This window comes from Boleophthalmus pectinirostris, unplaced genomic scaffold (genome assembly GCF_026225935.1).
Source record: "Boleophthalmus pectinirostris isolate CB_2022bp ecotype Guang Dong unplaced genomic scaffold, ASM2622593v1 HiC_scaffold_13, whole genome shotgun sequence".
Lineage (NCBI taxonomy): Eukaryota > Metazoa > Chordata > Actinopteri > Gobiiformes > Gobiidae > Boleophthalmus > Boleophthalmus pectinirostris.
Genome location: NW_026571036.1, coordinates 15,394,157 through 15,409,070, shown reverse-complemented (window position 1 = coordinate 15,409,070; position 14,914 = coordinate 15,394,157). Strand labels below are relative to the sequence as shown.

The window sequence follows — 14,914 nt, the reverse complement described above, 5'->3', positions numbered from 1 at the left end:
TTAATAGCTTCTTTTTACCTTTAGTTCTGTAGAGTTTGACAATTTCAGGGCAGAAATTATCCAAATTATTCAAATGAAGATGTATGAAGTTTGACAACACAGTTGAGCACTTCCTGTATTACCACGTGACATCAAGAGGTGGAACACGGTGTTTTCTGTTTAAGAGAAGAACTGAGCCTAAATATACAGGGTTTGTGTGAATGAAACAAAACACAACTCCAGGTATATTTTTGACAAGGAAACAACATTATGACAGATCAGAAAATAGCATAATATAATTTAATTAAATTTAATGGGTATTACTCCTACTTAAGAAATTACATTTTGAAGTAACAGAAATTTGACAAATACTGTACTGTGTCTATTAAGTTTACAGTCCATTTGATGATTTCCCTGTCCCACATGTCTGCCATTCTTACAGCTCTCATTTGGTTATCTTGTGGGGGGGTCCTGGCTTGTTTTTGTGTGTGTTGAGTCTTTATGGTCCAGTTGGCTCCTGTCAGTCACACAGGCGGTCTGTTGGCACTTCCTGTCCCCAGAACCTCCCCATCCTCTTTGGACCGGCCTCTAACGCAGCAGCAGCGGATCAACACGAGAGCCCAGTGCCAATGTGCAGCAACTGTTCCTCTGGTTTGAACGGTTTCCAGATGACAAAGTTACTTTCTGTGTTGTTCAGAAGGAAAGGCTGCTCAGTGATGTTCTGGTAAAGCAAACTTTTTGTGATGCTCATAATAAACTATAAAATACAAACATCATTATTTTACATTTTGTTCACTGAAAATGACAATATTGATCTAATAATAATAATAGAAAAATTAGAACATAATGGTAATATAATTTTTTTTTAACCCTGTGTGTATGAGTCTAAAGTATAAAGAGTATAGAGTAATAACATGCATAAAATATAAATACATAAATATATAAACAAATACATAAATAAATAACTGTTACTTTAAATTATTTTCACTTACTCACTTCGGTAACAATAAGAGCACATTTTTCAATTCCAGTCCACTGTAAAACAATCCTATATTTCATTATAACGTATCACTGAAACATAACCTAGCATAGCATTATTCCTATATATAGAGACAAACAGGAAGAAATTTAATATTTTCATCTTGGCTATAGTATATCTTTTTTTCCTAATCATCATTTAGGTAACACTAGAACATGGGCATTTCTTTTAAGGTGTTTCTGGCTCCTTCCCAGTAAAAGCATTGAGAGACATCAGGTCTGAGTTTATTTATACGACCCCACCACAAGGGTAGACCTCAGGCTGCCATAAGTACAGCTGAGCCCACCTGAGAGGGCCGGTCAGGGGCCACATGTCAGCCAGATGGATGGGCCGACACTAAAGAGCACTTATCCTGGTGCGTGTGTGTAGTCCCCGGTCCCGGCACGCACACGTATCCAGGCGATGGAAAATTACACATGACGGACGGCAGCTACATTTACCTGGCTTAGATTTCTGCTGCTGCTCATTTGAGACAACTGAGATGAATTATGTCATTGTTTTCTGGGTATTGTATTGTTGTATGGCATTATGGCACTGAAGCTGTGGTGCAAGTAACTGATACTGGAGTCCAATAACGAGCCTGGACAGTGATGCTAATATAGAGGACAACCATTCGCTCTCTCATTTATTCACTACGGAAACATTTGTCATTAATTTATGCATATTTACAGATGGTAATAGATGCACCGTAACACTGAAGCACTGTCAAAGTAAAAGTGGTAGTAGTCACAGTAATAGTAGTTGAAGTAGCAGAGATTGTAATACCAATAATCGAGAACGGGGTGCCAAACTCTAATTCACAGAAGGCCAAAATTAAAAATTGGGACTAAGTTGTGAGCAAAACTAAATAATTATTGAAAAATTTCAGCAACATCTGAAAAATTTCAACAACATCTGCATGTTTTCTGTAATGTTAAACCTTATTATCTTATTAAAATTAATGTTTGATAAGAGTTTTGTTTAAACACTGAATCCATAACAAGCAGAATATAAAATAAAACACAATTTTAAATAAATAATGTCTCTATAGCCTATGTGTAGCCAGCAGGCCAGTTCTAATACATATTTGATATGATCTCGTGGGCCAAATATAATTATATCGCGGGCCAAATTTGGCCCCCGTGTGTGTAATAATGTCATCAGTATACAATACATAAACATTATTTTCTATTTCACAGAATTCTCCAGTTATTCATATATTACATATAAATCTATGAACCTGCTAAACTGTCTTTCAAATAACACCTCTAAAGATTTATTTAAACATATTCTATAAAACAACAAATAAATAAAAATCTTGTTTTAATGATATAATAGTAGGAATAATATTGACATATAATATTGTATAAGATTGATATATGTCTTGGGATAAGCGATCCCATGCTTTAACACAAAGACAAGACAACACAGTGACATAAGCACCATACAAACACCCACCACAGAACATAAATAAATAAGAGAACAAGTGTGACTATGAGAGATATACCAACAAGACCTTGAAGTCACTCTATTCAGGCAAGTCATTCACAGTCTTATATTCTATTAATAATTGCACACTCCCTACTCCTTATATACAAACAGTGTGTTAAGCATTCAGTTCAAACATATTGTTTAGTGAAAGAAGCACAACGTAAGGGCAGATTTATGTAGATGTACCCATGCTTAGAGATGTACCGATGCTGCTTTTTCTGTTCCAATATTGGTACTTTGACTTTAAGTATCTGATGATATCCATTATTAACTGATACCAGTGTAGGGACAGACAATGGCAATTATTTTTTTTAAAACACACTTATCTTCTTACACAAGAGATTGAATTGTGCTATGCAACTCTTATTTATCCTCCAAATAACAGTTTTGTGTGAATAAAAGTGAAACATTATGAGACTTTATAGGCCTAAATCAGTCCCATTAAAGGTCCAATCACAATATCAACTTAACCGATATCATGAAAGTAGTATGCGCAAATATCAGCTTGATATATCAACAAACTAATATATTGGTCTATCTCTAATCGGCGCATACCTAAACATGCTCCCAGTAAGAATTTAGGTTTTTAAAGGTATTTCTGTGCAATAAAAAACTTGATTGGGCAAACAATAACATCCCCAAGGACATAAGTAGGCGGAAAATACTCCACCAGGAAAGTACCTTTAACTCGTATCTCATTACATCTCCACATTTAGGTTTCACGACCAAGCCAAACAGTGCAGTATATGCCCCACTATTATACAACCTGACATAAAGATCTTCCCCCGGCTGGAGAGGGCACCGCGCTGTCGCAGTAAGTCAAACTTTTTTAAACTTTACGGCCAAATTTGCAACTGCTTGGCCATCAAAAGTTATGGCAAGACCGCCTCAGACATCCACAGAACTTTATTCCCTGAGCAGGAGCAGCGGTAGCAGCAGCAGCATTGGTGACGAAGACCAAGGCAGGAGCTAAAATAGAGATTTAGTGCAGCCCATCTCTGCCTATATCCCACAATTCCCTCTTCCTCGATCCCACTAACCCCTGAGTCCACAGCTCCACTGAGAAAGCCAAACATCGATCTGAGTTACAGCAGTCCACGGAGAGACACGGCACACACACACCCACGGATACATACAGACGATAGAAGATGGTGAAACTTTACCAATACTTCTGCCTATATAGCTTTAGTTGCTGAACTTTTGACACTAAAACTATTTCCAATATGCAAGCTTCTGAGGGCATTATAAAGTTGACATATTGTGATTTTTGCTGTAAGGGAGGGTAAAAAATGATGCATCTACCAAGGTATCAAAAGATCTGATTTGACTTCTCCAGTGCTACATATTTGCCAAAACTCTTAATTATAAGTTACAAATATCTCAGCATAATCATCTGACTTGGGATTTTCAGAATAATTAATGTTTACAATGTTATGTCAATCATCAGAATTTTTACCCCATACTCATACAGACAAGAGACCAACTGCGATTGTTCATAAGCAGGGTGAGTGAGGTGTCATGCCTAGGGACACAACAACAGTATGCACAGAATATACGTACCCAGTTTGTGGTAGTAAAAGGGAAACTGCGAAGGGTCTGTAGAGTATTGGGGGAGTGCATAGAGACCTCCGGGCAATGAATTCCACAACAAATGATTTCTGGAGATATGGGAGTCCACACGGTCCTGAATGATCTGGAAGGAAAAATAAACATACATCAAAGTTAGTCACGGAAATTAATTAATTTCCGTTGTCTCTACTCAAGAAGTTTTAATCTGTTCTGACAAGCGAGTGGTTCCCTTGGGCTGTTTGACTGTGATACATGACTACATATAAACAATGATTAAACACCGTTCTCTGGAGCTCTCTTGTGAGCCTTAAGATTATAATGCTGTTACCTCCTCAAAAACATACCTGGAGTTGTGCTTTGTCTCATTCACGCATGTTTGAGTAATTCTGGTTTATTAGTATGTCCACATCTCCATTGCATCATTTCAAACTGCTCTGTTTCACCTTGTGATGTCATGAATCTGTAGTTTTCATGTTAACAGCTACTTTTTACCTGTAGTTAAGTAGAAATTGACAATTCCAGGGCTGAAATTATCCAAATTATTCTACTAAAGGAGTTTAAAAACACAGTGGAGCAAGGGCATAGGTTTGGTCACAGTTTTGGTGGAGACATTATCAGCTAGACCTTACCCTCAAATATTGTTTACTTTTCGTATGATGCACACTGCAAAAATCAAATAGCACATATAAGGAAGGGCTTAGTTTAGTTTATTTATTCAATGAGACAGGGACAGTGCAAAATATGCATTAACCTTAACAGGAGAGATGCATTGTACCAGGTTATAGAGCCAGTGCTAATTTCCACCTGTAGTCCCTGGGCAGGTTGATGTTATAGTTCATAAAACCATACATGCAAAGAGAATGTCTTTGTAATGTCCAGAGCATCATAACAATTCTGTATCATCATTTACTCATCATTTACTGTCCTATCAGCATCTTAAAAACATCATAAATGAAAAGGCTGAGTTTCCAAATGCTGTCCTGCATTTTGGGATCCTGCACTCACTGCGCACAGTGGATCGAGTGGTATGGGTAAAATGGGATAAGAAGTTGCGAATATGTTTTATGAATGAATCTGGGCAGGTCCAAAATAAGTGAGAGGTGGTTTTCAGTTCGTAAAATGTACAGTTTGTGTCCATTGCCCTTCTAAGATGATTCTTTATCAGATAACAGTGATGTAGAAGTTTATGACAGATTTCCCTTTGCTTGTTGGTGATGAGATATTTGTGAGGTAATGTCCAGACATTTTTTCATGGAATATTGTCAAAAGAGTCCAGCTGCTAACACCACACGAGTAGGGCTCTGTTTGGGAGGTGCACTTGTGGCAATAGTCGCTCTTTTTCCACGGAAACAAATTATAAGATAAGTTTAATTGAAGATGAAGTCAAGTAAGTTCCTTTTGAAATGTTTTTCAATGTTTTTCAAAGTCTTCACTCACGCCTGCTCAAGCCGCCATCTTCGGGTGCTGGTACTGTCCTGCCGCTTCCCCAGTTTAGGCTCCTGGCACCACTAATGGCATCACTTGAGTTTAGAAAAGTATTGGAATAAATGTATATTTTTGTTTATTACCAGCAGAGTTTTCTGTTTGAGAGAAAAACTCGACTAAATATGCAGGATTTGTGTTAAACATGTGAATAAAACAAAACACAACTCTGGGTATGTTTGTAATGAGGAAACAACAGAATAACATAGATCAGAAATCTAAATATATATGTAATAATAACAGTCGTGCAACAGTGAGAGTGAGTTTTATACTGGATGCCCTTCCAAATGAACTGGCACAAAGTTACCCTTGCCTGTACCCGCATGTGGCAAAATTAGGAATTGAATCATTAAACGCTGCTGGGAGGCTTTCATTTAGTTTACTAATTAGAGGAGACAGTGTTGTTAAAATGACTATATCCCTATTGAATAATTAACCTCATTACACATTTCCTCCACACTTTGAACAAGGGCCCGACTGGTTTGGCCCTCGAGTTGCCAGAGAGACGAGTGACACTGGCCCACCTGAGAGGACCAGAGCTGGGGCAAAAGCTGCTCCCAACACAAGGAGTCCATTAGTTATGAAGCTAATATTATCCGTATGGCCTTAGCAGAGGTGACAGGAGCTGGTCAGCTGTCTGCAGCCTGGTCCAGTCTGCAGGGATTTCATAGAGAGGGATGTGGTGGCTCAATTTGATTCTGAACTTCAAAGCACTCATAAGGCTAAAGGTCATTGGTAAATTTATATGAAAGGCCTACACAAGGATTTATCTGTAGAAAAGTTTGTCATTTAATTTAGTGGATGATGAGACAAAAATGGAATGAAACATGTAAGTACGTAGGTTTATTTTAATTTCCAGTCTTTAATTAAGTTTTTATTAAACAAAATGATACTAAGTGAAGAAATGTTTGAAGGAAAGAGAGAGTAAGAATCTTGATATTAGTTTTTCAAACCAATAACAGCATTTTACTGGTAGCGGTGCAATATTGCAATAGTGATTTTTCTATGCTGTTTTGATAAAGATATTCAAATGATATTTCAACAATCATGTATGTGCTAAAATGTGCCTGTAAATATCTTGGTTGAGGTTAAGTATTGCATAAAATTTGAATGGACCATTAAATTACTTAAAGATCACTTTATATCCTTGTTTGGGAAATTACACTAGGCATGTCTTTCTGGTTTTTAAATGTAATTTTAAGCACTTTTTGTTACAGATGATAAACTCGATATTCTAATTTTGCATATCTCCAAAACAACAGTTGTAATAATATAAATTTTCCGATAAATTGTCCACCCCTAATTGCCGCCATATTGTCTTTTATTCAGGAGCTGTCAGCTGCAGTGAGGAGAATTGGCTTGGCACTTGTGGATATCCATATCTCTCTCCCCTTCTCCCTTTCTCTTTGTCTCTCTTTTTCATACTGTATTTCCCCTTCTCCCTTTGTCTTTCTTTCTGCCTCTCTTTCTCATACTCTCTCCCTTTCTCTCTCTCTCTCCCCTTCTCCATTTCTCTTTGTCACTCTCTCTCTCACACACACTGTTTCTCCCTTTCTCTCTCCCCCCCTTTTCCGTTCTCTTTGTCTCTCCCTCTCTTTCTCATTTCTGACCATTTCTCTCTCTCCCCCTTCTCTTTCTCTCCCTCTCTTTCTCATACTCTCTCTCACCCTTTCTCTCTCTCTCCCCTTCTCCTTTTCTCTTTGTCTTTCCCTCTCTCACACACTCTCTCTCCCTCTCTCTCCCTTCTCTTTGTCACTCTCTCTCACACACTCTATTTCTCCCTTTCTCTCTCTTCCCCTTCTCCATTTCTCTGTCACTCTCCCTCTCCTTTTTTCTCTCCCCTTCTCCCTTTCTCTTTGTCTTCCTCTTTCCCCTTCTCCCTTTCTCTTTGTCACTCTCTCTCACACACTTTATTCCCCCCTTTCTCTCTTTCTCCTCTTCTCTTTGTCTCTCCCTGTCTTTTCCATACTCTCTCTCCCCCTCTCTTTGTCTCTCGCTCTCTTTTTCACACACTCTCTCCCTTTCTCTCTCCCCTTCTCCCTTTCTTTGTCTCTCTCTCTCTTTCTCACACTCTATATCTCCTCTCTCTCAGCTTCTCCCCTTCTGTTTGTCACTCTCTCTCTCATACACTCTTTCTCTCTCTCTCCCCCCTTTTCCATTCTCTTTGTCTCTCCCTCTCTCTCATTTTTGTCCCTTTCTCTCTCCCCTTCTCCCTTTCTCTTTGTCTCTCTCTCTCTGTCTCACACTCTGTCTCTCTTCTCTCTCTCCCCTTCTCTTTGTCACTCTCTCTCACACACTCTATTTCTCCCTTTCTCTCTCTCCCCCTTCACCCTTTCTCTTTGTTACTCTCCCTTTTTCTCTCACCTTCTCCTTTTCTCTCGCTCTCTCTCACATGCTCTATATCTCCCTTTCTCCCATTCTCCCTTTTTTCTCTTGCGCTCTCTCTCTCTCACACTCTGCTTCTCTCTTTCTTTCTCTCCCCCTTCTCCCTTTCTCTCTCTTCCTCTTCCTCTCTCTATCTCTCTCTCTCACGCACACGCACACACTAGTGAGGCTCTCAGTATGGGGTTTACTGCTTTTATCAAGCACGGCTCATTTCACCCATTTAGCCTGGTGCTGGTGGTGACGCGGGTGCTCTGGGTGAACGCCAGACCTCCGCACATCTGGACTATACCTCACACAGCTGTCAATATGCTGTGTCTAATTTCAAACACAGTGGGGAAATCCAAGGTCTTCATTATGTCCTGGTTGGAAAATGGTGTCAAACTTAATTTAGAAAAGAGTTTAACGTGAAATATTATCATCACGACAAACACAGTAGAACGAGTTATAAGATACATACAAGGGTTTATTTCGCTTAAAGCTTGTGTCCATGGAGATGTTATTGCTTTGTCTTTGTACGACATCAAACTCCCCAGAGACAAGCAGGCGATGTCATCAGCTGAAGTTACAGGACAGATCTGTGGAGAGCTGACCCTGATTTTAAAGGTATTTTGAGCCCATAAAACACAACATCGGAAATTTTATCATAGTACAGAAGTTATTGCAGCATTATTAACTTTGTATAACTCTATAATTGCACCATATCTGATGTACTGTGTAGAAATTTGGGGGTCAATATGTAAAACTTACCTACAGCCATTATTTATTTTACAAAAAAGGGCCTTGAGAATTATCACCAAGTCACTGTAGAGAGCCATCCAACCCATTATTTGTTAAATTTAATGTGTTGAAAATGCATGATATTCTTGATTTAAGTATCCTCAAAGTCATGTGTAAAGTAAAGTGCAATGTGTTACCTGTAAATATTCAAACTTTGAAATGAGAACAAGCCACTACAATTTAAAAGGAACCTAAATGTTAAAAAAAAAACTCATTCAGAACCAGGATTATGGAGCGGAAGCATCACTGTGAAAGGAGTTAACTTATGGAATAGTCTTGACAAAGATATAAAAGAATAAAGTACAATAATGACATTTAAAAAACACATAAAATCGAGTGCAATGTGTATGTATGAAAAAAGAAAACTAAGTTGTTGTGCATAATAGTGAAGATTTCTGTTTGCAGTTGGTTAATGATTGTGTCTGAAATGTTTTGAAATGTTTTAAAGTAACTATCGGTGTTGATGTATTGTCTGGAAAAGGGGACAGATAACATAAGATGACTCTTCTTCTGCTCCTTTTCATTCATTTCATCGTATGTTTGATGTTGTGACAATGTTGTTGTCTTTTTATTCTTTATGAAAAACAAACAAAAAAACAAAAAAAAAAAAAACATCATACTTTGAAACAGTCCAGGCAAAGTAATAACATCTCCATGAAAACAACCAGAAAAGTGACACAGTGCACCTTTAATCTGGTTCAAGTAAGCAAATAAATATTGCATAAAACAAAGAAATAACTGCGTATGAAGAAAGAACCTAGAATACATTGTGTTGTGGTGTTACAAATAACCTTATAAAGTTAGTTATAAAGCTATTAAAATGCCTCAACAATGACTCATTTAGTAAATAAATGACTATACTCAATCATTTAGAGCATTAAAAACATACAAAAAGCATCCTGTCCTTGGATCAGTGCTTCCTCTGGCGTCCAACTGGATCAGATCCAAGTAGCCTTTTCTGAAATGCCCACCGTGATGTTCCAGTGCGTTTATAGCTGTAATAATATTGATAGTGATGAAGATTGAACTGTTGAAGATGATCAATTGCGAGCTGTAATTCGCCCTGAACTTCTGTATTAAAATATGGACATTACAGAGCTGTTTATGTGGCTGTATGGTAATGAGATGGCAGTAACCAGAACATTATTGGAGTGAGCGTGAGTGTATCCATGGCCAGGACGTCCCAGAGGAGAGAATCAAGGCCCTCACACGCCTTCAAGTGCACCAGCAGAGGTCAGTGCGGAGCCTCCAGCCTGCTGTAGTCTCCACGGTAACACCCACGTGCACAACAAACCAAGGCCTACCACACTGTACCCACTTACTACACAATACTACAAGAGAATGAGTTTCAGAGGTTTTTTAAAGCTGCGCTGAGTAACGTTGCCTGGAGGGGGTAGCACCACCTGTTTGTCTCCATAGAAAGTTGTTGCTTTACCTGGAATATCCCACAGTCTAACGATCAATGCAATGACATCTCCAGTGCATACAAGCAGATGGTGGACACGGCAGTTGAAAAGTTACCTAGTGCACATTTAAAGGAGCATTGTGTAACTTTTCTGGTGCTTTTTTCCATGGAGATGTCAGTGCTCTGCCTGAAATGACATTCTGATTGTGAGCAGGGTTGCCTCTCCACAGATCTGACCTGTAACTTGGCCTGGTTTGGTCTCCATGAAGATAGAAAGGCTGATAAGCATATTGTGAAACATTCCAGGAAAAACAGTAACATCTCCATGGAGGAAAGCATCTGAAGGACCCTCCTCCAGAAAAGTTACACAATTCACATTTAACACACACAATAAGACAAAGCTAAAAGGGGAGATTCAATTTGTCAACTGGACAAAAGTTTTGGTCGAATACGTTTCGCAGCAGCATCCAAGTCAAGTTTTTGAACAGAAATGGGAGACTCAGACACCATCTATTTCTTATTTACAACTCCATCCTCAAACCTAAATCAAAAGAAACTAAGAAAACAATAGGGACAACCAGGTCAGGCCCAGAGGTGTGAAAGCACCCATTATGGCCCTGAATGATTGTGCTAATATGACCCCACACTCAGTGCAAGTTCAATAGGCCTAGCTAACAAACAGAAACTGTAAACAAGTAGATGTGTTAGTTTCAGAATAGTGTCATTGTAGTTAGCTCCTCTTTCCAGACAGAGAACACACACGACCAGAACTGAAGAAGCAACTTGGATGAACGGCAAAATGTATTTGACCAAATAAAATTTTGTACAGTTGACAAATTGAATTTATCCTTTTGCTATGGGAGGGATTTTACAAACAAGATAAAATCATTACAGTAATTTGCAAGAGGACTCCATAACACTTATAAGCAGACTCTCTTCACATATTGTGGATGGAAAACTAGTATGAGCTTGAGTCCTTATTATGTCTAAAAAAGTGGTCAGTCAGATCTGTATTTGTGAAAAGTAAACTAAATACTACTACTTTACTATAGTTGACTTTGCTTTGGGAATTGGTAACTGTAGCAAACATTACTTTCCCAGGAAACAAACAGGGAGGAATCCATTGGTTATGTATTGATAGCTGTCATGCGCTAAAGACCCAATGTGCTCTCAGCCTATTCAGGGATGCATGGTCAATAAACAGCCCAGAGTGTGTTTCGCCCATGGACACAAAACTATCAATATGTAGTCAAACTAAATGTGGGGGCAGACTGAGCTCATAGTGCAGAACACTGAGGTCAAAAATACCACCAAGAATTAGAGATTTCCTCCAAAAGTTTTACTCAGGGAGAGAAAGAGCCCATGGCAGCTAAGAAGAGCACAGAGAGGTTGGCTGATTATGACAGAGGCATACCAATATATTTTAAACCTTACTTCCAGCACTGATAATCGCTCTATTATTTAAAAAAAAAAAACATAATACCTTCTTCCCATAGTTTCTTAGTACTTTTACATGGTTTTTAATTTACCCAGAATTTATAACTTTGTAGTTTCCTTGTATTTGACAGTTTTCAATGTTGAGAGTACACTTTCAGATTTTGCACTTGTTTACCAGGGATGGGCTAGTATTGCTAACATTGATATTGAGGGATAAAGTACATAGGCTATTAGCAAAATATCCCAATATATCAGACCATTATTTTTTCTACAGATTTTTTCTTCAACTTCACTTCAATTTGGGAGCTTCATCATTTCAAAACACTGATACTGAGAAATATGAAATAATACAAATATCACATACAGACAAATTTACTCAACTCACATACTGAATAGTGAATACTGTCTTTCTGAATCCTACCTCCAGGGTGGTTAGGACGATCTTGGCCACAGAGGAGAAGTAGGCGTCCCAAAGGAACTGGGTCTGTTGGCGCAGAGCCAGGATCCTGTCACGGACCACGGACCGGGTGATGGAGGGCACCTGCACATACAAACACACACAAACAAACACACACACACACAAACAAACACACACACACACACAACAGGTGACAGTCAGACATGTTCATGGATGGTTTAGCCTCTGAATGTGAGGGAACAGAGCTGTATTTAAACACACTGTGGGAAGGCATAAGGCATTTCACCATAAAAAAAAATACAAAAACGATGCAAGCTAAGTTATCTTCTTTCCCTAAAGTTTAAAGAACCTGTACATCTGTTCATTCCAAGTATGGTATAGTCAGTTAGCCTGATTCATCAGCCAGTTTCACTTCGTGCAAACTGTCTGACCTCGCAGCATTAGGATTCGTTCGCTCGATGATAGGCGGGTACTTTTTTATTTAACCAATCGCTGCTATTTGGTAATGCCTGTAATGTGCCGCTAACAGGGTTAACTGGTATATTAAGCTTTTCCCAAATCCTGTAGGATGAAGGGCAAAAACATCTTTCCCCTTGATAAAATTCACCAAACATTCTCTTTGTTCCAGCTTTAAATCCTCGATCTCGGGAATCGTTGCCAACACAGAATATATGGCTTCGTCTACATCCATTTCGACCGCTTTGTTTACTGTTGTGCTGCACCACAAAAAGAGACTCAATCATGGCTTCACAGCTCTTCGCTGATTGACTGGTCTACAACTTACAGGATTCTTCCAAACCGTGTATTTCGATTCCTGACCTAATTGCTGAAGAGAAATGAAATTGAGAGGAGTCACTAGGTGGCAACAGCCCGGCTAATAGTCAGGTACTTTGCCATCCAAAAAATACTAATGCTAATTAAGGGGTACATACAGATTAGTTACATTTATTTACCAGAAAAGTCTAGCAAAATATAAACAGAATGTTATAAATATGCACTGTTAACTAAGGGTAAATCAAAAATTAAGAAGGCTACAATTATCAGAAATACTGTCAGACAATGTACCGAGTTAAATACATTTAAAACTATTCTAAGGAGATTTGAAGATAAGATAATTTTAAGTTAAGTATTGTAGGTGCTGTTTAAACCACCTTCAGCTGCTGTGCACTTGTAGAAACATTTCACTGAAGAGAAAGGTGCTTGTATTTATTTCCAGTCACGTTTGAGCCCAAATCGTGATGGATACCGGCCATAAACCCCACCTTAAGTTTTCAGACCGAGCTGGTTTACCACTGAAACACATTACATCCTATTTCTCCTTGCCTCAGGGGAGAGTAGATGTCCCAGTTGCATTGCCATAGACAGTGTGTGATTTGGGGCTTGTCTTGTGCCCACTGACGCCTGGGGGAGAGGAAGCGGCGATAGGCCAAATCAGAGCAGACAACCACACGGACCCCCAGGCAGTCCAGGCATCCCACACAAGCAAGAACCCCAACAAAGTGCTTCTTTGATGGGATGCAGCTTCTGAGGTCTCCCTGGCTGAACAATCCAGCTGGAGGTGTGTACGGCCAAATCTCCCGGAGAGTTTGTTCTCATTATCTAACAAATGTGGTGAAGCAATGATCTGTTTAGTCAGTATGAGAGTTATCACACAAGGCTTAACAAATTGATAAACTACTGGATTTTTTTTTCTTCAGATGCCCTTACAGATGTATTTTTTGGGTCCAGCAAAAAACTACATTGGGGTTTGATTACTTGGCTGGATTAAATTTAGGCTAGCAAAGAAATTAAAATTATTTGGATTACATTAAATAAAAGCAGTATCAGAAAAATGAAACAAAATCAGTACGTTTAAAGATACATTGCGTATGTCTTCTGGTAGAGGCCACGCCACCTGAATTTATCTAATTCCACAGAGACAGACAGGCACGATCAAGCAAGTTACAGGTTGGATCTGTGGAGACGTAGGCTCGCTCATAACACATTTTTCAAGGTATTTATTTTTTTTAAATAATAACTCTTACTATTTAATAAATGCTGGATAGATGTTTAATTCCATAATGAGGTACATCCAAGGTACAACAATCATTTCTATGAAGACAAGCAGGTGGCGGACTGTGACGGATGCTGTCCTAGTTTAGTTTGGCCTTTCTTCCACCCACCTCAGATCCACTCACTTCAGATCCACCCACCTTGGATGCACCCCTCTGATCAGCCTCACCTGGCCGGCTTGATCAGCGGGGGTATAAAGGCCCGGAGCTGCCACAAGAAGAGTGACCAGTGGGTCCACTGCTGCAGCTACTTTGGTTGTTCGTTTTTGTGTTATCCTTATCTGATTCTTTGTACACCTTTTTTAGCACTTTTTTGTAATATCCTTCCTTTTTTCACCTCGCCACACTTACAGTTTTTGTTCCACTCCTGGTTTATTTAACATCTTTTTTCAGTTACCGTGCCACCCCCTAGACTCCCATGGCATGTAACACGGACCCTACATCAGAAAAGTTACACAGTGCACCTTTAATCACTGAATTTTTCCATAGTATATTTTAATGTTAAAAAGCAAGGGTTGTGTTGGCTGATACTCTCTTTCTTTTAACTGTGCAATGAAAATTTGTAAAATATTATTACTGGTGAACAATATTGGTGAAACCTCAAATCCAATGGCTACAGTTTCATGTTTTTCTCCCAAAAGCATGTCATTTCATATTAGCTGATTCTGGTTTATTTCAGGTTAGTCCAAACATACAAATTTTAGGAAACCATTTTAATGTAATGGGAAATATCAGCTTGACTAAAATGATTGGCAAGGCTTTGATGATGAAGCTGATTTTAGAAATTTCAGATCATAACATTCAGACATAACATTTTGAACAGTCTTTAATATCAGTATTTTTAGAGCTACACATTAATCTAATGTGGAAGGTTACTAATTAGTTACTTTTAGCTACTTTTA

The 14,914-nt window shown here is 38.7% G+C and overlaps 1 protein-coding gene across 3 annotated transcripts in view; it reads right to left on the bottom strand.

Annotated features, from left to right (window-relative positions):
- LOC110156338 (exostosin-1) overlaps positions 1–14,914 on the bottom strand; it is a 181,940-nt gene that overhangs the window by 29,650 nt on the left and 137,376 nt on the right. For all 3 annotated transcript variants that reach the window (XM_020920549.2, XM_055149686.1, XM_055149687.1), the window contains 2 exons: positions 11,965–12,084; positions 4,049–4,181 (listed from right to left, as the gene is read on the bottom strand). In XM_020920549.2, coding sequence (XP_020776208.1) covers positions 4,049–4,181; positions 11,965–12,084 — 253 coding nt within the window. The remainder of the gene's footprint in view (positions 1–4,048; positions 4,182–11,964; positions 12,085–14,914) is intronic.